This window comes from Mustela nivalis (assembly GCF_964662115.1).
Source record: "Mustela nivalis genome assembly, chromosome: 2".
Classification (NCBI taxonomy): Eukaryota; Metazoa; Chordata; class Mammalia; order Carnivora; family Mustelidae; genus Mustela; species Mustela nivalis.
Window position 1 is genome coordinate 159,154,633 of NC_139021.1, and position 21,715 is coordinate 159,176,347.

At 40.2% G+C, this 21,715-nt stretch overlaps 1 protein-coding gene and 1 pseudogene across 4 annotated transcripts in view; both read right to left on the reverse strand.

Annotated features, from left to right (window-relative positions):
* The window catches only part of CPN1 (carboxypeptidase N subunit 1), a 42,697-nt gene extending 22,719 nt beyond the window's left edge, over nt 1–19,978 (reverse strand). The window contains exons 1-4 of one of the 3 annotated variants that reach the window (XM_082722284.1): nt 19,875–19,978; nt 19,364–19,569; nt 9,988–10,054; nt 573–747 (exon numbers count right to left, since the gene is read on the reverse strand). Coding sequence is in view for 1 of the 3 variants with exons in the window: in XM_082722282.1 (XP_082578408.1) it covers nt 573–795 (223 nt within the window). In the remaining 2 variants the exon portion in view is untranslated. Of the gene's footprint in view, nt 1–572; nt 1,021–9,987; nt 10,055–19,363; nt 19,570–19,874 lie in introns of those variants that run through there. The other 2 variants (XM_082722283.1, XM_082722282.1) reach the window with 2 other exon arrangements.
* LOC309859375 (histone deacetylase 2 pseudogene) lies at nt 16,963–18,658 on the reverse strand (annotated as a pseudogene). The gene has a single exon. The product of its transcript is annotated as a histone deacetylase 2 pseudogene (transcript).
* Nucleotides 19,979–21,715: the final 1,737 nt, after the last annotated feature.

Consider the following 21,715-nt stretch of genomic DNA (forward strand, 5'->3'; position numbering starts at 1 on the left):
TGGTGGGATCATGCATGAGTTTTGTTCTTGTTTCTTTATCTAATTTCTACTTCCAATCTAAACACAGATTGCTTTTATAATAGAAACAAACAAAAAGTAATCCAATGAATAAAACTAATATCCAAGACTTCAATCTCTCTCCAGGATCATTCCCCAAAGAGTCATCCCCAAACCCTTTGAGGTTTCCTGGCAGAATGAGAAGAGCTAATTGTTTCTGCTTGTGTCTTCTGAAGCACTGAGTAAAGACAGCATAATAACATGGAAAAAAGAAGAGTAACAGGAGGGAAGGCGGGGGACGCGGTGGAAGCAAGGAAGAAGACTCACCTAACCATGAAAGTCTTGAGCAAACAGAACTTCAAAAGGAAGAACAGACTAGAGCCTGAACTGGGGCTGCAGGTCCCCAGAAGCAGGGCCAATGTGAGGGTTAAGTAGGGAAATACTTAGCATAGCTGGAGGAAGGTGATAATTTGTAGGTGGAGGGGTCTATGGACTTCCCCAGAAACCACCCCAATTACTGGATTTGTAAGGGAAGGGTCCTGCCCCATCCACCCCAAGAACTGCTCAGGGCTTACGAGGCTCGTGGATCCCAGGGTAGTCGCTGAATTCCAACACGTAGAGGTGTCTCCCCTTCACGCTGCGCCCGATGCTGTAAACCCGTGTGATGTAGGGGCATTCGTTGTGCACCCTGTACAGCGTCCGCACAAGCTCATCATAGCGGTGGTGGCGAAAGGTCACTGGCGCAACAAACTTGAAGAGGAGGATAAGGTGGAAGGAGACTGAGAGCAGCCCTGACATCTTGCTGGGCTTTTTCAGAGACCCACTAAAATTGGCTCCACCTCTCCCAGTAACTAGTCAAAATCCAACGGCCAAGAACCAGCTCTTCCTGGTTTCCCTGCCAGTAAACACCAGCGTGACAGAACCTGGCAAGGAAGTTCAGAATTGTCCCGTTCAGAGCTGGAAATTATTTATGTAGCTCTAGAACAGCCACTCATCTCTCCGCTTCTCCTCATCCAGCGAAACCTTTTGAAAGGTTTTGCACTCCTCCAGAATGGGCAGTTTCACTGATTCTGGCTTACTGATTAACCGGATTGTAAACAGGCTTCAATAAATAGTTGCTTATAACCCTTTGATTCCCAGAGAATTTTGAGAAACTTGGCCTGGGCTTATTCCCTATCTTACAATTTAAGGAGATGTATTAATGAGAAGTCTCTCTCTGTTTCAATCAATCCTACACACAGCCGCCAGACTCTTTCTGAAGCACAGCTCAGTAGTATCTTTCAGTAGATACCATTGAGAAAATGAAAAGATGAATCACAACCTGGGAGAAAGCAACTGCAATCCATAAATCTGATCATATAACCAGAACACATCAAGAACGCTTACAACACAGTAATTAAACAAGCAACCCAATTCAAAAGTGGGCAAAAGATCTGAATAGATATTTCACCAAAGTGGATATATATGAATAGCTAACAAGCACACTTAAAGTTGGTCACCATTATTGGTCATAAGGAAATACAGCACAAAACCACAATGAGACATCACTTCACATCTACTAGAATGGTCACAATCAAAAAGTACAACAACAAGTGATGAGAATAGGGAGAAACTGGAACCCTCTGATGGGAAAATAAATGTTACAGCTACTATAGAAAACAGTTTGGCAGTTTCCTAAAAGGTTAAATATATACTTACTACATGACCCAGTAATTTCACCCCTATATATCTACCCAAGAGAAATGAAAACATACATCCACACAAAAACTTGTACATGGATGTTCATAGCAGTATTATTCAAAATAGACAAAACATGGAAACACCCAAATGTCTATTAACTGGTGAATGGATAAACAAAATATGGCATGTCCATACAATGAAATACCATTTGACAATAAAAAGGAGTGACATACTGATATATTGCATAACATGGTTGAACCTTAAAAGTATTATGCTCGGTGAAAGAAGTCAGATAAAAACGGCCACATACTACATGATCCAATTCATATAGTAAAGTAAACAAGAGGTTGCCTAGGGCTGGGAGTGGAAATGTCATGACTCAAGATGCTAGAAGTGTTCTACGATTAGACTGCACAACTCTGTAAATATACTAATTTGCAGATTAGTGAATTGTATATGTAAATCAGGTGAATCTTTTGGTATACAAATTATATCTCAATAAAGCTGTTCTAAAAAAAGGAATAGGGCACCTGGGTGGCTTAGTGGGTTGAGCTGCTGCCTTCGGCTCAGGTCATGGTCTCAGGGTCCTGGGATCGAGTCCCACATCGGGCTCTCTGCTCAGCAGAGAGCCTGCTTCCTCCTCTCTCTCTCTCTGCCTGCCTCTCTGCCTACTTGTGATCTCTGTCAAATAAATAAATAAAATCTTTAAAAAAATAAAAATAAAAAATAAATAAAATAAATTTAAAAAGGAATAAAAATAATGAAGTAAAGCCCCCCCTCCCTAAGTTAACTGTAAATTTACCATACAATCCAACAATTCCTTCTGGGTACCTAGCCAAGAGATGAAAGAGTTGAACATGAGAATGTTTATAGCAGCCTCTTCATAATAGCCAAATAGTAGAAACTACCCAAATGTATCTCGACTGGTGAGTAGAGAAATCAAATGTGGTATATCCATGTAATTGAATACTACTGCATGGATAGGCTCCAAAAACACTACGCTTAAGTGAAAGAAACCACCACGAAAAACCACGTATTAAGTGACTCTGTTTCTATGAAACATCCTGCAAAAGTAAACCTACAGAGGGGCTCCTGGGTGGTTCACTGGGTTAAAGCCTCTGCCTTCGGCTCGGGTTATGATCCCAGAGTCCTGGGATTGAGCCCCACATCGGGCTCTCTGCTCAGCAGGGAGCCTGCTTCCTCCTCCCTCCCTCTCTCTCTCTCTGCCTACTTTTAATCTCTGTCTGTCAAATAAATAAATTTTAAAAATCTAAAAAAAAAAAAGTAAACCTAGAGAAACAGAAAGCAAACTGGTGATTGCCTAGGTTGGGGATGGGAAGGGGGATTCACTGTAAACGGCATGAGGCATCTTGTTGGAGTGATGAAAACATTCTAAACCAGATGTTGGTTTCTAAACTGCATCATCCTAAGCTGGATGATCGCACAACTCAGTAAGTTTACGAGACACCACTGAGTGGTACATTTAAAATGGGTGAGTTTTACGGCATATAAGTTACACCTATTTTCAAAGAACAAAGTTTCAGTGGATCCGCATGGAGTATAGTATAAAGTACAAATGTCTCAGTCTGGTCTTCCAGTTCTTCCTACCAGGCCCAGCTGTGACTTGCCATCCTGTCCCTCACCCTAGCGTAGGCTCGCCACACGGCCTACTGTCTTTTTTTTTTTTTTTAAAGATTTTATTTATTTATTTGACAGACAGAGATCACAAGTAGGCAGAGAGGCAGGCAGAGAGAGAGAGAGAGAGAGAGAGAGAGAAGCAGGCTTCCTGTGGAGCAGGGAGCCCGATGCGGGGCTCGATCCCAGGACCCTGAGATCATGACCCGAGCCGAAGGCAGCAGCCCAAACCACTGAGCCACCCAGGCGCCCCGGCCTACTGTCTTCTAAGCATGCCCTCATGGCCTGCCTTCCTGCTTTTGCTCCTGCTCTTTCCCTGGGTAGCTTAACCCATCTTCCAATCCTGGGTCTTCCTCACCCCCCCTTGCAATTGCTACTATAATCAGTCTTTGTATTTCCAACCCTTATTGCTTTGTCTATTGTGTACTTATCCAATGTGCTAGGTGTTAGGATAAAACAGGGCAGCCCCACTGACACCCTGCTCCTGTTCTCTAAGATGGCTGTGGGCCTCTAACACAGAGCCTGGCACAGGTGCACCCTTGTTGAATGAACGAACAAACCCAATATTGACTTTCCCTCTTGTATCCTGCTGCTCTATCTCTAGCAAACTTTCCCAAGGAAATGCTATGCTTATATAACCTGTCAGTAAAGACCACTATTTCTTCTTAGATATGTTGGATGAACGCTATCTAGATAGGCCAGTCTAGCTCACATATAGTCCAGCGGGTTGGCCCGAGATAAGTACCAAATTCCTAGTACCATAGGGCTGCTGTCTTACACCCATTGCTAAAATCCATAACCATTCTGATGAGATCCTGACACCCCAGGTCATGAATCAAGACAGAAGGCTGTGAAGGCATTAGTAAGATTTCACAGGTTATGCCCTTTTTCTAGAACAATGTGATTACTGGAGGCTTGGCTTGGCAGCTCTCAGAGAAGCCCAAATTGCTTCTCTGCAGAAGAATCCCTATTTCTCTGGCAAATGTGCCTAGAGTTATTATGAGGACCTCACTCATGCTAAACAGATGACCCCCTTTCTCTAGGAGAGGGATATACCCTTCCTGCCTGATTGAACTTTGGGTTGCAGTAAAGTGGGAATGCCATCTACATATCAGAGCTGAGGTTGACACTCCTTCCCTGGAATTCCACTCTGATACCTGAACATGTGCGCTAAAGCCAGACGGCTTGCAATGCCTCTCAGAATAAGTAGAAGTGGACGGAGCCTGTGTGTCAGAGAGATGTGATATTTAAGTTTCCAACTTTTTTTTTAAGATTTATTTTTTGGACAGAGAGAAATCACAAGTAGGCAGAGAGGCAGGCAGAGAGAGAGGGGGAAGCAGGCTCCCCGCTAAGCAGAAAGCCCAATGTGGGGCTCGATCTCAGAACCCTGAGATCGTGACCTGAGCCGAAGGCAGAGACTTAACCCACTGAGCCACCCAGGCACCCCTTAAGTTTCCAATTTTAATGAGATATAACTAACATTATACATAATTATATATAACATTGTGTACATTTAAGATGTACAACAGGATGATTTGATATATGTATATGTATTTGATATATGTATATGTATATGTTGCAATAGAGTCAGTTAACACTTCTGTCACCTCACCTACTTATGTCTGTGTGTGCATGTAGTGAGAATATTTAAGATCAACTCTCTTTTCAAGCATATAATATACAGTATATAATATACAGTCACCATGCTATACATTGAATCTCCCAAGTTTATTCACCTTACAGCTGGGAGTTTGCATTCTTTGATCAATATCTCATTTCATCCATCCCCCAACCACTAGCAACCACCACTCTACTTTCTGTTTCTATGAGTTTGGCTGTTTTAGATTCCACATATAAGTGAGATCTACAGTATTTGTCTTTCTCTGTCTGACTTATTTTACCCAGCATAATGCACAAGGATATAATTTTAAATACAAGTTCAACTCCCTCTTAGGCCATTTGACCCTGGGCTAATTAATTAACTTCTCTAAACTTCTGTTTCCTTTGTATAGGATGGAGAGGAAAAAGTTCCTTTCTCATGAGTTGGGTGGGTCAGCCAAGACGATGCATGCAAGGCCTTTGGCACAGTGCCTGGCACATCATAAGGGCTCAATACATATTATTAGCAGTATTGATAGCAGTAGCAGCAGCAGGGAGCATTTGTTCTGTGCTAGAGACCATGCTAGATGATGGCAATATAGTTCATTCATTCAACAAACATATATATAAGGCCTCTACTACTAAATGCTAACAGCTTTACTATTTTTTTTAAGATTTTATTTATTTATTTGACAGACAGAGATCACAAGTAGGCAGAGAGGCAGGCAGAGGGAGAGGCAGAAGCAGGCTCCCCACTAAGCAGAGAGCCCGACACAGGATTCAATCCCAGGACCCTGGGATCATGACCTGAGCCAAAGGCAGAGGCTTTAACCCACTGAGCCACCCAGGCACCCCTACTATTATTATTTTTGATCTAGAATAAAACCAACAAAGGCTCCTGTCCATGGGGCGCTTACATTCTGGTGAAGTGACAGACAGTCAAGAGCGAAAAAGGCAGTCTCTATCCTGAAAACTACAAATGAGCAAGCAAAACATTGGGGGGAAATTGGTGGGGGTAAGCACTTGGGACCACTAAGCAGAGTCATGTAACTTAGCTTGGGAGGGTCAGCGACAGCATGTGGGAGGTGAAGTAGATCAGAGGGTCCTTTCTCCTTCTGAGGTAGTTGTAAGAACGGCCCCCAAAGATGTCCACATCCAAATTCCTGCGACCTGTGAGTATGTGATGTTATATGGCAAGGCCCAATGAAGTTTACAGATGGAATTCAGGTTGTTTATCAGCTAATCTTGAGATGGTGGAATTACCCAGGTAAAAGAAGAAGGCAGGAGGGTCAGAGCCACAGTGATGAGATGTGAGAAGGAGGGTGAAGTGGGGGAATTTCCTTCTTTCTGGGTTCTCGGTATCCTCAAAGCTGCCCCCGTCTGGACCAAGAAGTTTCCAATATTTCACAATTCTCCATTTCCCTACGGGGTACCAACTCATTCCTTACTTATTCCCCACAGAGCCTGGGGAGACGGCTGCAATAATTCCCATTTCAGGGAGGGATTTGCCCAGAGTCACATAACTAAGTAGTCGGGGAGGGCCTGGACTCCACACCCCCTGGCAGTGAGCCCAACATTCTACTTAGCCAGTTCCAGGGGTTACAGATATGTAGCAGAAGTAAGTTCCCACCAGGGAAATGTGAGCAAAGAAAGGAGTACATGAAAACTTACAGAGGAGTGGGAGGAGGTAGAAGGATATTCACATCAAGTAAGGAGGTGGGGAGCAGTCATCCTTCCTCCTTCTGTCACTCCTCCCTAGACCCCAGACAAAGGAGAGAGGGAGTGGAGAGTGGGAGAAGAGAGAGAGAGAAGGGGAAGATTGTGGTTTCCCAACCCACACTTCCAGTTATCTAAGTTTTAAATTTTCTAATGCAGCAGTAACTCTGAGTTTCTGCAGAGCAATCTCATCATTTAACCCTGCTAAATAAATATTAGTGGGCTGGGCCTATAAATGAATCACACGTCCAGCTCCATTCACATCAGCAACCACTCTTGGAGATTTGGATTTTTTTTTTTAAGATTTTTTTTTTTTAATTTATCCATTTGACAGATAGAGATCACAAGAAGGCAGAGAGGCAGGCAGGCAGGGGTGGTGGTGGTGGGGAAGCAGGCTCTCCACTGAGCAGAGAGTCCGACGTGGGGCTCGATCCCAAGACCCTGGGATCATGACCTGAGCCAAAGGCAGAGGCTTTAGCCCACTAAGCCACCCAGGCACCCCACGGAGATTTGGATGTTAAGTGTTATAAGTGAGCAGGGTGAAGAAAACCTGGCCGGGTGTGGAGAATAAGGGAAGGCAATCCTCAGGAAAGACCAAGCCCCTTCCAGTTCTCCTTGCTGGAATGTTCTTCTTGAGGCTTGTCACCTGGGGACCTTCCCCTGATCATCTCAACCTAACAGGGCTCCCTGGTTATGCTTGGTTTTATCTCCTGTTTATTTTAGTCAGAGTATTTCACTTGTCAGTCTGTAATTATCTTGCTTATTTCTTTTCTTGTTTATTTATTTATTAGCTATCTCCCCCAGTAGAAGGCAAACTCAGTGAAGGCCAAGACTAACTTATCTTACTGTTCACCATGTGATTCCTGGACAATGTGTTAGATAAATTGAAGAATGAAGGAAGAAGATAATGCATGAACTAAGATCTGAGATCTGAAAGAGCAGATGGTGACCCCAGAAAAACGGTGGAGTGTTTGGGATGTTTTTGAGAGGGAAGAGCCTCTTATTTCCTTTTCATCCCAATCACATGGAAATGTGCCAGGGTCTGTTCTTGGATCTCTCCTCCCTATCTGTGCTTATCCCCAGATGATCTCATCCACAAATCCCAATGATTCTCACATTGAGGTCTCTTGCTCCTACTTCTCTAAACTCCAGAACTGTATTTCCAACTGCCCACTTCCCATCTAGGGAAATCCACTAGGATTTCTACGAGGCATTCCTGCCAAATAGCACCCACCCTCTCCAGTCTCTGAAGCCAGAGCAGAACCTTACAGATGCAGACTGTGTCCACAAATGCCACTAAATGATGGTGGGTTAACTGGATGAGGAGAAACCAGTCCTTTCCCATAGCGCTCCCTTTCATCTTGCCCTGCTTAATATTTCTCCAAAGCATTTACTAACATCTGACATACTGTATATTTGTCTATTTATAGTCTTCTCTCCCTGTAAGAATAGAAATTCCTCATGGGTAGAGAATTGATCTCTTTTATTTTCTGATGTGTCTCTAACCACCAGAGCAGGGTCTGGATGTAGTAGGTTTCCCATAAATACTTGCTGAGTGAGTGAATGATGGAATGATTCAAAGCTCTTACATAACCCCATCTGATCTTTATCTGAGTCTTTCTTGGGGGACCATTATATCCCATTTACATTTATGAGAACCCTTAAAATTTAAATGATTTTCCCAGACCATATAACTTATGTTTGGCAAATCTGGAGATAAATTAGCTTTCTGTCTCCAAAACTCTCCACAGTGCCAGAACTATCACATAGGCCTGGTTACATTATGAAACAGCCTCCAATTTGGCTTCCTGTTTTTAAGGGCCCTTGAAAAGAATTTTCTTTTAAAATGACTTTATATGCTTGTGTAAAAAGGAAATATACTTGTTATAAAAATGTAGACAACATAGAAAAGAATAAGGATAAAAATAAGATGCTAGGAATCAACTAGGAATAACCACTGTTGGTAACCACTATTGGGATGACTCAAAATCTGCTCCTTCCCTCCTCTGCTTCCTCAGACTGGCAAATATTACCACAATTGACCCCATTTCTCAAGCCAAAGCCTAGGACTCATCCATAATCCCTCTTTTTTTTTTATTTTTAAGATTCTATTTATTTATTTATTTATTTGACAGAGAGAGAGGGAGAGAGCACACAAGCAGGCAAAGAGGCAGGCAGAGAGAGAAGCAGGCTCCCCACCGAGCAAGGAGCCCAATGCAGGACTCAATCCCAGGATCCAGAGACCAGGACCTAAGCCGAAGGCAGTGGCCCAACCAACTGAGCCACCCAGGCGCCCCCATAATCCCTCTTTTTATCTCACTCCTCATGTCACCAAGTTATATGGATTCTGTTTTGAAATACATCTGGAAACTACTTCTCTCACCTTGACCACCATCATCCTAGGCTAGGCGACCATGTATTTCTTGCTTGAATAATGACAATAGTGTCCTCGAATATTCTTCTTGTTTCTATTTTGGCACACTAGTTTTATTAACTATACCACAGCCAGAGTTTTGAATTACTTTCCAACTCAAAACAGTTCAGTGATTTCCCACTGTTTTACTTAACATAAAAAATTCATAAATGCCTAGTCAGCAACAGTAACAATGTCCTTTATAGTCCTTGGATGTACTAAGCTTATTTCTTCCCCAGGGCCTTTATACTTGCTGTTTCCTGTGCCTGGAATTCTCTTCTCCTACATCTTTGTGTGGCTTCTCCATTTACATCATTTAAGTTCATGCTCAAATACCACTACTTTAGAGAAGCTGGCCCTGATCTTCCTACCTACCTAAACTAGTCCCTGGCTGCCACCCCTTTCCATTCTCTATCCCTTTACTTGACTCTTCTTTGTAATACCTTCATTACCTAAAGGCATATTATGCAATTAGTTGTTCCTTTTTTTGTTTGTTTTTGTTTGTTGTATCTACTACTAAGATGTAAGTTGCTTGAAGTCAGGATCACTGTCTTGTATCCCTGCTCTCCCTCAATGCTTAGAATGATGCTTAGCACATATTAGGTGGTCCATAAACGTTTGTTAAATGAATTTTCAAATAGAAGGATAGATAATTTTATAAAAAAAAGGTATTATAGCCTTTATGCTTTTAAAAATAAAAATGACTATCTTGAATATTTCCTTTTTTAAAGATCTTCTTTATTTATTTGACAGAGAGAGACGCAAAAGCTACCAAGAGTGGGAGAAGAAACAGTCTTCCCATGGAGCAAGGAGCCCGATGCAGGGTTCATGACCTGAGCTGAAGGCAGATACTTAATGACTGAGCCACCTAGGTGCCCTGAATATTTCTGATACTTAACAACAACAACAACAAAACAAGTCAAAATAAAGCCAAAGGAATTGCTTACCTTTCAAAAAACGTCCTTTATAAGATGAAATAATAGTTGCCAAATAATGTCTCTAAAGAAAATGGCTCTAAAAAAAAGAAAAGTATAGAAATCATTAAGGGATGGTGATCGTTAACACTGTTAGGTTTTTCAACCACATACTTCACTTTTAGGTGGTAACAATTTTTGTTTGTTCATTTATTCACTTAACAAAAATATATTGACCACTTCATGTCAAAGTCTGGTGTGGGTCTAGAAAGTAAGACAGGCAAGATCCCACTCTCATGGTCTGTGGGGGAGGTGGTATAGCAGACATAAAATAAACAGTGAATACTTAATGACTGAGACATTTTCAGGTTTTATTTATGAAGAAAATAAAACAGTATGTGGTGATAGAGACTAGCCCAAAGCAGGCTAGGGTGTGTTGGGGTGGCTGATTTGGATTGGGGGTCAGAGATGGCCTGTCTTGTGCAAGTGACAAATTTATTTGAGCTTTGTATCATTAAAGGAGTCAGGGGAATCTCCGGGAACAGAGAGCAAGCAATCCAGGCAGATGCAGTACCTGCTGACGGTTTTGGACACTGGAGGAAAAGATAGTGCAGGAGCTTAGAGACCAAAGAGGCCACACACATCTGAGAGGGGAGTAGGGAGGTGGCACACAACTGGTTCATATGGAAAGCGGTTCAGATTTTATTCCAAGAGTATTAGACAGAAGGATAGCATGAAGTGAGCTCTCCTTTCTTCTAAAAGCTCCTTTGCAGTCCAGTGGCTCCAGATTATGTTAGTCACATTACTTGATGCTATAAGATTTATATTCAGTTCTGTGTTCAATTGAAACAAGCGTTGAGCTGTCTTTTAGATTTAAAATGGTACAAATGTTTATTATCATTGTTTAAAAACTGTGGCTTCTCTTCCTCCCTTCCTCCTCCCTTGGTTTTCTTTCAGGAAAAAAAAAATTAATTTTATTGTTTCCCATCATTACATATTTAAGAGCAAATTTGTAGAGATGAAAAAAGACCTCAACAGAAATGTAATTTAAACATGAAAAAAGTTCTTTTTTCCATGGTATTAGGTTGATAACTAAAGTGCATTTGTCTGGTTTTCACAGTAACTTTTGTTTACTAGTCAAGACTGCCGTAAAATCAAGGTTTTCGGTGTTTTGTCTATTCTACCATTCTTGACATTAGAGGCCTCAAAAAAGCCATGCACTCTTGGTACTTCGAGGCTGTGCTGAGCTCTTCGTGACAGCTTTATTTTTCTCTCTTATTTTTCTTCCTAAGTTCTTCCTTCAGTCACCTCCCTGATATTCTGCCTTCCTGAATGGCTTTTCTTTATATTCTGATTTTCCAGGAGTGTCCCTGCCCCTCAACTCCCTATACCCATTAAGATTAGATAGAAAATGTCGACAGATTGTAGCTTTACTTCTTTCTCAAGTGAGTGGAGTTTGGAAGCAAGCCGTTGAAGACCACTGTGATCATCAAATGGCCTAGGCCCCTTTTCATTTGTTGCTCTAGCAATCTTACTTCACAGAAATGCATCTTATGTGTGGACAGATGTCCCAGCAACACCAGGATATTTACATTCCAGCCACCAGGAAGGAACCCACCTTCTTCCTTGAAAAGCAAACTTCCCACCCTCACACACTGTTGGTGGAAACAGATAAATTGAATGTGGTGTACACATATGCAGCAATAAAAATGATTCAGTACTAATACATGCTATAACATGGATGAACCTTGGAAACACTATGCTGAATGAAAACCTACATCTTACATGATTCCAGTTGTATGTGGTGTATGGATTATATCTCAATAAAGCTGCTGAAAAAAAAAATAAAAACAAAGGCAAACTTCCCAGTTTTACACATGGCTTCCACTTCCACCTCATAGGCTAGAAGGTAGTCACATGGTCGTATCTATACGCGAGGGAAGCTGGTAAATGTAGTGTTTACCCCAGACAGCCATGAGCCCAGCTAAAATCAGAGGTTCTATTCCAATAAAAAGAGAGGATAGAGACTGCAGAACACTGATCATCTCTGACCCACCTTAGTCAGACCTTAGACCCTGTCAGTCTACTCACAGAGAGTCACTGGATGCACTTTCCAGGAACATGACACTTAATTTTAGGTGAATTGGTCTCTTTTCCAGAGTCTATGCAAGAATGTGTTGGCTAGGGGGCGCCTGGGTGGCTCAGTGGGTTAAGCCGCTGCCTTTGGCTCAGGTCATGATCTCAGGGTCCTGGGATCAAGCCTCGCATTGGGCTCTCTGCTCAGCGGGGAGCCTGCTTCCTCCTCTCTCTCTCTGCCTGCCTCTATGCCTACTTGTGATCTCTCTCTGTCAAATAAATAAATAAAATCTTTAAAAAAAAAGAATGTGTTGGCTTTGTGTGCTCACATATTTTAGATGAAAATTAACTTCATTTGGCAGTCATTCTTTACAGTTTTGTTTTATAACATTTTCCTTATTTATTGAAAGGGAAAGGTGTTTTTACCTTTTTTCTCTTTTATTTTGCTTTCAGCTTGTTTCAAAAGTTGGAAGTGAATTCAAAATGCCCCTTTCCTACATTTTTAACTCCAGTTTTTCAGAATAAGTACTCTTGAATACCTTTTTTCCTAAATGCAGCCCTTCTGGGATTTTGTAGAAGCTCAAGTCCTCCTGGTGTTTCCCCTACTTTTTGAATCCAGCCCAGTCCCCAGTGTTGGACTTTCAGTGCTCTCTAGAAAGCAGCTGTTCTCCAGATACCCTCCCCTCCCACCCCACATACATACTACCTGCTCATTGGGTCTCACTTTTCAATAAAAGTTCTGTATAAACTGTAGAGTGCTATGTATATATTAGCTGTATTTACTAATTTCTTGCTGCCTTGATTAGAATGCTTTCTTCCTTTTGCCTGTTCCTCAGGGACCTCAAATGCAACCCCTTTGAATCCAAACATAGCTTCTCTTCTCCCTTAACCGCTCTTCTTGGGAAATGGCACCACCTGTTGCCCAAGTCAAAAACATGGGAGCTGTTCTGAATGCTCCCTTCTCACCCACTTCCCAAATGTACTCACTCACTAAGGCCTCTCCATTCTCTTTCTTGATGGTCCTCACCACTGCCCTTGCTCTTCACCTCCACTGCCACTGTCTCAGCTCTGTTCTCATTCATCCTGGACTGCATCTGCCTTCCTGCCTAGGATTCAAATCCCTCCGGCTGCACATGTCACACAGCAGCCAGCGTCATTTTTCTTCAGTGCAAACCACACCAAATTTCCTGTTCTCATCACTGTTCAGATCCTTTACTGGTTCTCTACTCTCCTCAGTTAAGTTTAAACCTCTTTGCCTGGCAACAAGGCCCTCCAAAGCCTGGTGTTTACTGCCTGTGCCACAGCAGATCGCCTCTCTTCCCCAAATGACCTCTCCTTCCTGCTAGTCATACCAAGCAACCCACAATCTTTCAAAAGCCTCCACGGTATTGCCCCCAATCTTTAAGAATTATGTTAAAATACACCAACAGAAAAGAGGTTGAGATCTCCTCTCTCTTCATCTGGAAGCTGACTCCTATTTGTGTTTCAAAATTAAGTTTAGGCATCATTTTCTCTAAACCTCTCCTTTCCTTTACCCCGGTCTGATTTCAGTGTCTTTCCCTCGTGTTTCCATAAACCCTGTGCATACTTCTCTACAAACATAGCATGATGCTGTAATTGTTGGCTTATTTGTTTGTCCTCCCTTAAGTCCAGGGATAATATCTTGTTTCTGGATTCACAGTCCCACACCTATACTTGAATTGTATAACAGAATTAAACAAATGTTGAAAAGCAGTAACTAATAATGAACTCTCTCCTCTGCATTTACATTTTGTTGACTTTAGAACAGGGCAGGAAATGACTAAGTGGAATTCCAGAAACCCAGGCTCTTCCACATGCCCCCACTAACCCTACTTCCAATAGGGCAATCATTGATTCAGTGACATGTTGACTCACACTGCTCTCCAGCTAGTGGAAAGCAGGCATAGCATGGACTCTGAATCCGTTTTGTGTACCAGTATTGCCCAATTTGTCAATAGCCTGTACCTGTGTAATCCTCCTTGTTGGAGTAAAGTGGTTCTTTCTGAGTTTGAAAAAACTAATGTAATGTGTGTTTACTGATACATCATATCAGGTATAAGGGTATCATGCAGGTTAACTGAAAAAGAGGAGGCTGAGTCTAAGTGACCTGGTTATCTGGGATGAAGGGACTAACTAATATGTTAGACTTTGAGCAGCCTGCCAACTGGACCAGTAACAGACCATGGGTCCAAATGTAGTAGGGGGCAACTGTATTTTATTGACTTTAAGGTGCTCTTAGTTCATATTTTAGTGTCTCTGAAACTGAAATGTATTTAAATTCAGAGAAATACAGTATTATAATAAGTATAAGAGAAATCCAGCATCACTATTATACCAGAGAAATATAATGAACAAATATTAATTGATTGAATAGTGCCTAAGCCTGGAATTTCATACATTAATCCAGGAAACAGAGTGGGAAAAAGCAATGAATGGCTCACCAAGAATCTCTAAAAACCTAAATTTGCATTGGCTGTGGGAGAATTTTCAGAGACTTGAGTGTAAAAAACCATCACTTATTAGTTCTAATTATCAGAGAAAATATACACATTTCACTCATCCTCGACCTCCTAAACTTGGAAAGTAAGAGTTATTAATTTTACTTTTCAGATGAAGATTGAGAAAGTCTGGTCCTGCCCTAAGTCACATAGCTAGCATATGTCCCAAATGATCAGATTAAAATCTGTTAGCTTTGTTCTATTCTATGTTCCCTCCTGAAGCAAGCACTAACCCTAAAGATAAAAATAATTGTTATCTAAGGCGGGAGGAAAATTTTTTCAGTTTGAGCAACCGGATCATCCCTGAAGATCAAACCTATCCCTCCATATTTGAAACTAACAGACAGATAGGTAAGAGAGGCTTGAGCAAGCTTCTTGAGTTTGGCTTTTAAGAGCCTTGAGAATGGAAATTCATAAGAGTTATTTCATCCTAAACATCCTAAACAACCACGAATATGAAGTTGAGTCCAGTCTAGCCCATGAAAAAATCAGAACTAGAACTGACTACCTGAATATAATGTTGGTACCCTTATGTAAAGGCCTGGAGACTTAAACTTTGACATCATTGAGACCAAAGGTATTTTGCCCTAAATCTTTCTCTTGTGATTGCAAATTTGTAGAATTACCTACTGTTTACCTGATACCAGGACCTATGCCTGGTATCAAATCCTCCTCTTATATCAACCTCAGTCCAGCCAAAGTTCACCAACCCCTCTTGGAAACTCTAGATTGGATTGGTGACTCCCCCAAAGTGGCCCAATTCCTTCCAGTTCTGGTTGTGCCTAGGACTGGGGCTTTTCCTTTCTCCTTACTGGCCTGTTCCAATTCCATACTTCTGATATTCCAGCATGCCTTTTGGAACCTGAGTCTTGACACTGCATGACCTTAGGCGGGGTTTAGAAGATTACCTATAAGCCAAGAAGTACTTACTAGTCGTCATGCTTCTATTTTATCAGGACAACCTGTGCAAGTTATTTTGCATTGTATATATATATATATTTTTTTTTTATAAAAGAAATTTTTTTAAAGATATAATTCACATACTATAAAATTCACCCATTTAAGGGTACAGTTCAGTGGTTTTTAGAAAATGAGTTGTACAGTCATCACTACAATCGGATTTTAGACTATTTTCATCAGCCCCCTTCCTACCACCCAGAGAAAACAGTGTGCTCATTTGCCATCACTTTCTAGCCCTAAACAATCATGAATCCACTTTCTGTCTCTATAGATGTGCCTGTTATGGACATTTCATATAAATGGAATCATACAAAATGTGATCTTTTGTCTGGCTTCTTTCATTTAGAATAATGTTTTTGAGGTTCATCCATATTGTAGCATATATCTGTACTTCATTCCCTTTTAATGGTCAGATAATATTCCATTGTATGGCTCTTCCACATTTTGTTTATCCATTTACCAGTAGATAAACATTTGGGTTGCTTCCACTTTTTGTTTACTATGAATAATGCTATTATGAATACTCTTGTACAAGTTCTTGTGTGGACATGTTTTATTTGTCCTGGGTATACACCTTGGAGTGAAATTGTTGTTCATATGGTAATTCTACGCTTAGCACTTTTGAGGAACTGCCAAACTGTTTTCCAAACTGGCTGCCCCATTTTACATTCCTAGCAGAAATTTATGAAGATTCTAACTTCTCCCTATTTTTGTAAGTACTTGTTCTTACCTGTCCTTATTTTAGTCTTCCAAGTGGGTGTGAAGTGGTATCTCATTGTGGCTTTCATTTGCATTTCTCTGGTAACTAACGATCTTGAGAAACCTTTTGTTTATTTATTGGCCATTTGTATATCTTCTTTGGAGAAATGTCTATTCAAGCCCTTTGCCTATTTTTAAATTGGGTTATCTTTTTATTACCAAGTTACCAGAGTTCTTTATAAATTCTGGGTACAAGTCCCATACTGTATGACTTGCAAATATCTTTTCCCATTCTGTGGGTTGTCTCTTTTTTGATGTTGTCCTTTGAAGCACAAAAGTTTAAAATTTTGATAAAGTCCAACTTATCCATTTTTTTGGTTGTTGTTACTTGTGCTCTTGATGTCATTTCAAGAACCTACTACGTAACTCGAGGTCATGAAGATTTACTACTATGTTTTCTTCTAAGAGTTTTATAGTTTTAACTCTCACATTTAGGTCTATGAGCCACTTGGGAGTTGATTTTTGTGTATGGTTTAAGGAAGAGGTCCAACTTCATTCTTTTGCATGTGAATATCCAATTGTCCCAGCTCCATTTGTGGAAAAGACTATTCTTTCCCTATTGCCTTGATACCCTTGTTGAAAATCAATTGACCATAAGTGTGAAGTTTTATTTCTGGATCTTCAATCTATATGTCTATTTATACACCAGTGTCACACATTGTTAATTACTATAGTTTTGTAGTTTGTTTTTTTTCTCAACTATAATTTTTTTAATAAAGAAAATTATAAAACATGGAAAAATCAGTTCAGAAAGTCCATTTACTTCTTTAGTAGATCATTGTTTGACAAAGTAACATCAATTTTTAAATACTATTTCATAAAGCACGATGGAGAAGAGAAATTTTTCATTATAATTAGAAAAGTCACAAAAAAATTTGCCAAGAAAAGCAAAAGTCATTTTGAAAATAAACACAGTCCATGCCAAACTAGTATAAAATGAATCCAGGAGCCTTCAAAAGGAAAAAACTTTCTCTCCAATATTTTCTCTCCTTTTTATGGCTTCTGAAATGGGGAGACTCTCAAATTCAAAGGTTGCTGAGCTGTTCTGATTTGGCTCTTTTGGCATCTGTTTGTTCACCATTCTTGCCCTTCTTCCTTAACAACTACCCCCCCCCCAACCCCGCCAGTATCCTTCTTGTCTTCTTTGGTTCTAGTTTTCTTTGCTCTTTCCTTATGATAGTCACATTTCTATGACCTCCTTTCCCTCATCCTCAGAATCTGAGAATCCCTCATCACAAGCTCTCTCTTTATCTGATATTCAAATAGAAATTTTCTTTTCTGATTCTTGTCCATCTTTATCTCCACTGTCTTCATGAATAGCATCTTCCGGAATAGCTTTCATCTGGATGCCAGGTGCATGACATAGCATGTGTAAATTTTCAAATAAATGCTGTTTTATCTTTTCCGTATATTCCATAGTGTTCTGGCTTGTCCTGTTTGAAGGACTAATATACAGTTTGCAGTCTGGCCCAAAATACTCAACGTAATCATTATATGGCAATTCACTGGGAACCTCACAATTGAAGGCAACTGTAGTCTTATATGTCCAATATCGAGCAACATTACAGATTGTCTATCCACCTCCCCCAAGCATCAGTATTGGCATATTGAAAGTTTTTACCACTTCTACACATTTGGCATGACCTTTGACGGTCAGACTGAAGCAACCAAGTCTATTACCAAATAATGAGTCTGCACCACACTGTGACACCACAGCACTAGGTTGATATACCTCCATCACTTTCAGGATAATAGGTTTACAAAACTTCCCTGACTCATCATCCATACCATCTCTCATTGGAAAGTTGACAGCAGAATACAGACTATTCTGTACCAATATCCCTCATGTCTCCTCTTCCAGCTAAGTATTCCCTATATTTTGGAATAACAGTCATTACACGATCTGTTGCATAAAAATCTTCTTGAGCACCATCACTGTGATGAATATCAGTAATAATACATAAGACTCTCTGATGATACTTCAGTAACTCAAGGATGGCAAGTACAATATCATTAACACAACAGAATCCTAACTTTTCTGATTTCTTAGTATGATGGAATCCTCCAGCCCAGGTAACAGCCATGTTGGTTTGTTGTTGGTTTAACTTCACAGCCCCAAGCACCAACTGAGGGCTGACAAAACTTAGTCCATTGAACTCTGGACAATTATCTCCAACACTAAATTTCTGCATCTGCTTACTATAGCCAGACATGTTATCTGGTCTTATTGAATATAAACATTTGATGTATTCATCACTGTGGTATTTTGCCATTTCTTCACCAGTGGTTTTATGGGGACTGTGTATTTCCATTTTTTTATGTAGGCCATAACTTAGCAGCAAGTTACAGAGCCATGAGGATTCTGAGGTTTCATGGGCTGATCCAGTCCATAATAATAATTTCGAGTATCACCATCATAGTAGTTGACTTCCTTCTTGCCACCTCCCTAACACTAGGCCATGGATTCCCGGACCACATCCAGCTCCCAGTTCTGGCTCTTCCTGCTCCTGCTGCTGGGTCTCAACCCAACTTGCAGGTGGCAGTGCCACAGAAAAGGGCTGGCTGGTGGTTGGAGAGAAAAGAGTGATGGAAGGATCGAGAGCACCTAGTATATACAGTAAAATATTGACAGTGATTATCTCTGTAGGGTGTTTATTTATTTTGCTTTTTTCATTTTCTACTTTTTATGTTAAACACCTACTATCATTGTAATTAGAAGCAAAACATATCAACCATTATTTTTGAAAATACAAATCAAATCAAATCAAGTGATTAGATAACAAGGAAAAAAAATGTGTACTGACCAATCCTAAATTATTTTTATGAACTTATGGAAAACAGTAACTGGGAGCCAACCAGCTCCTGCACAGAGGCAAGGGTATATGGGGCTCTAAATTTCAGAGGGGAAGAAAGATTAAATGGCCAAGGTCTTTTTGATGGTCCCTGGCTCTAGGAATCAGAAAATTAATAATGATTAATAGTTTACAAAAAAGAAAAGAACTTGTACATTTTGTTTTAGAAGTCTGTATTACAAAGGGGAAATCAACAAAAGTTGGCAAAAGCAAATTCCTTTGTCATCTGGTAATACATGATACCTGATTTGGATTGCCCTTCTTTGGTTTCTTTAAAAACCTGCATTGTGGGGCGCCTGGGTGGCTCAGTGGGTTAAGCCACTGCCTTCAGCTCAGGTCATGATCTCAGGGTCCTGGGATCAAGTCCCGCGTCGGGCTCTCTGCTCGGCGGGGAGCCTGCTTCCCTCTCTCTCTCTCTGCCTGCCTATCCATCTACTTGTGATTTCTCTCTGTCAAATAAATAAATAAAATCTTTAAAAAAAAACCAAAAAACCTGCATTGTACTCAATTACGAAACAACAAAATAGTTCCTGGAGGACCTATCTGATCTTACTGGTGTACATACTTAAATGGTTTCATCCAGATTTGGAGAGTTATAACAATTTGATTTGATTGACTTTCCTATCACTAGTAGATTACTGAGTTATACCATAAATTCAGCGAAGCTAAAAACTGTCCAGAATGTGCATGTGTATGACTTGTGTGGATTTATTTGTATTTGCCATGGAAAAAAGGCACAAAGTATTCTATTTACCTGAAGCTGCTATTTTTATCCAAAAAGTGTCCTGGATCAAACTTCTCTGGCTTGGGAAACTCCTTGCCATTGGAAAAAACTAAAGACAGTAATGCAATACAGTAGTGCCCTGGAACCAAGAAATGGAGAGTGGAATGTTACTCTATCACACTTATCCTTGGTTTATAAAAAAAAAACACACACACACACACACAAAAAACAAAAAACCACCACCACCACCTAACACTCTTAATTATAGTGGATTGAATAGGACTGAGCACTCTTAAACTAGCCTCATGAGTGGTTTTCTAGAGTTATGGCTGTTTTACACACACTCTCATATATTACCTTTTACTGAATAATAAGATGGTTGTCAGTGGGAAGAACAATATTATGGTCAATGTGTAATAATCAATTCTTGAAAAGCTAGGGTTTGTAACCCATTTTGTCTAGACAACAAACTTTACTGGAATTGCTGCCTCAAATTAGGAGCTTACATGTCATAATATTTTTCTTTCTGAATCCAGATATGAATGGAAGAAAATGAGATATGAAATTACTGACTCAAACCCCACTTCCCTCACTTGTAAAATGGGGTGAGGCAACCAAAACAACAGGCTTCTTTTTTCACAAAAAGTTTTGAGGATTAAATTACAAAATAGTAACAATAACCACAATTTACATTGGGCCCTTCACATTTACCTGACACTGCACTTAGTTTTTTAGAGATCTCATTTAATCTTCACTTCAACATGTCTAGTAGGCTCTCTTTGTTCATATGGTATAAACAAGGAAACTGACATTTAGAAGAAATAATTTGAGGTTAGACTTTTAGCAAGTGGCATGGTTAGAACTTGAACCAGGTTCTGATTATAAAAGCATTCCTACTACTTAAGCAAAAGCTTCCTTTTTCCATATTTACTTTATTTTGCATTTCCCCTAAACATTATTTTACAATGATTAGAGTAGGTAATACATGCACATGGTATAAAATATAAGAAAATGTACAAAAGTGTGAAAAGTGAAAATGAATCCACTTCTTCTCCTATATTCTTTTGGTTTCCTTCTTTATGAAATCACTGTTACGCACTTATGATATATCCTTTGGGAGATAGATTACAGATTAAAAAAAAAAAAAGACACATATATACATCCCCCACTATTTTCACTCAAATAGCAGCATCCTAAGGTATTCTGTCACTTGCTTAGTATTCTACTTTGTTGAAATAAGGCAATTTTTAAAAAAGATTTTATTTATTTATTTGACACACACACACACACACACACACACACACACACACAGATATCACAAGTAGGCAGAAAGGCAGGCAGAGAGAGAGAAGGGGATACAGGCTCCCTGCTGAGCAGAGAGCCCAATGTGGGGCTCGATCCCAGGACCGTGGGATCATGACCTGAGCCGAAGGCAGAGGCTTTAATCCACTGAGCCACCCAAGCACCCAAAAATAAGGGAATTTTAAAAACTCTTTTAAAGTGAACACTCAAGAGATCTTCCCATCTTTAAATATCACAAATATTGCTATGATGAATACTCTTATTTGGGGGGAGGTTCATGAAGGATAAATTCTCAGTAATGAAATGCTTTTTAAATTTTGTTTTGAATTTTGATGAATACTGCCACATTGCCTTCCACAGAGTTTATAGATTAACATTCTCTGAATATACACTTGAGCCACCAAGAATAAATTTTCATGTAAGATGTGAGCTAGGGATATATATTATTTCCAACTCCCCCGAATTTTCTGAACTCTATTGAATAATCCATATTTTCCCTCTAGGTTACAAGGAAAAAGGCTCCTTTATCATGTACTAAGCTTCCATACGGAATTATTTTTTATACTTTA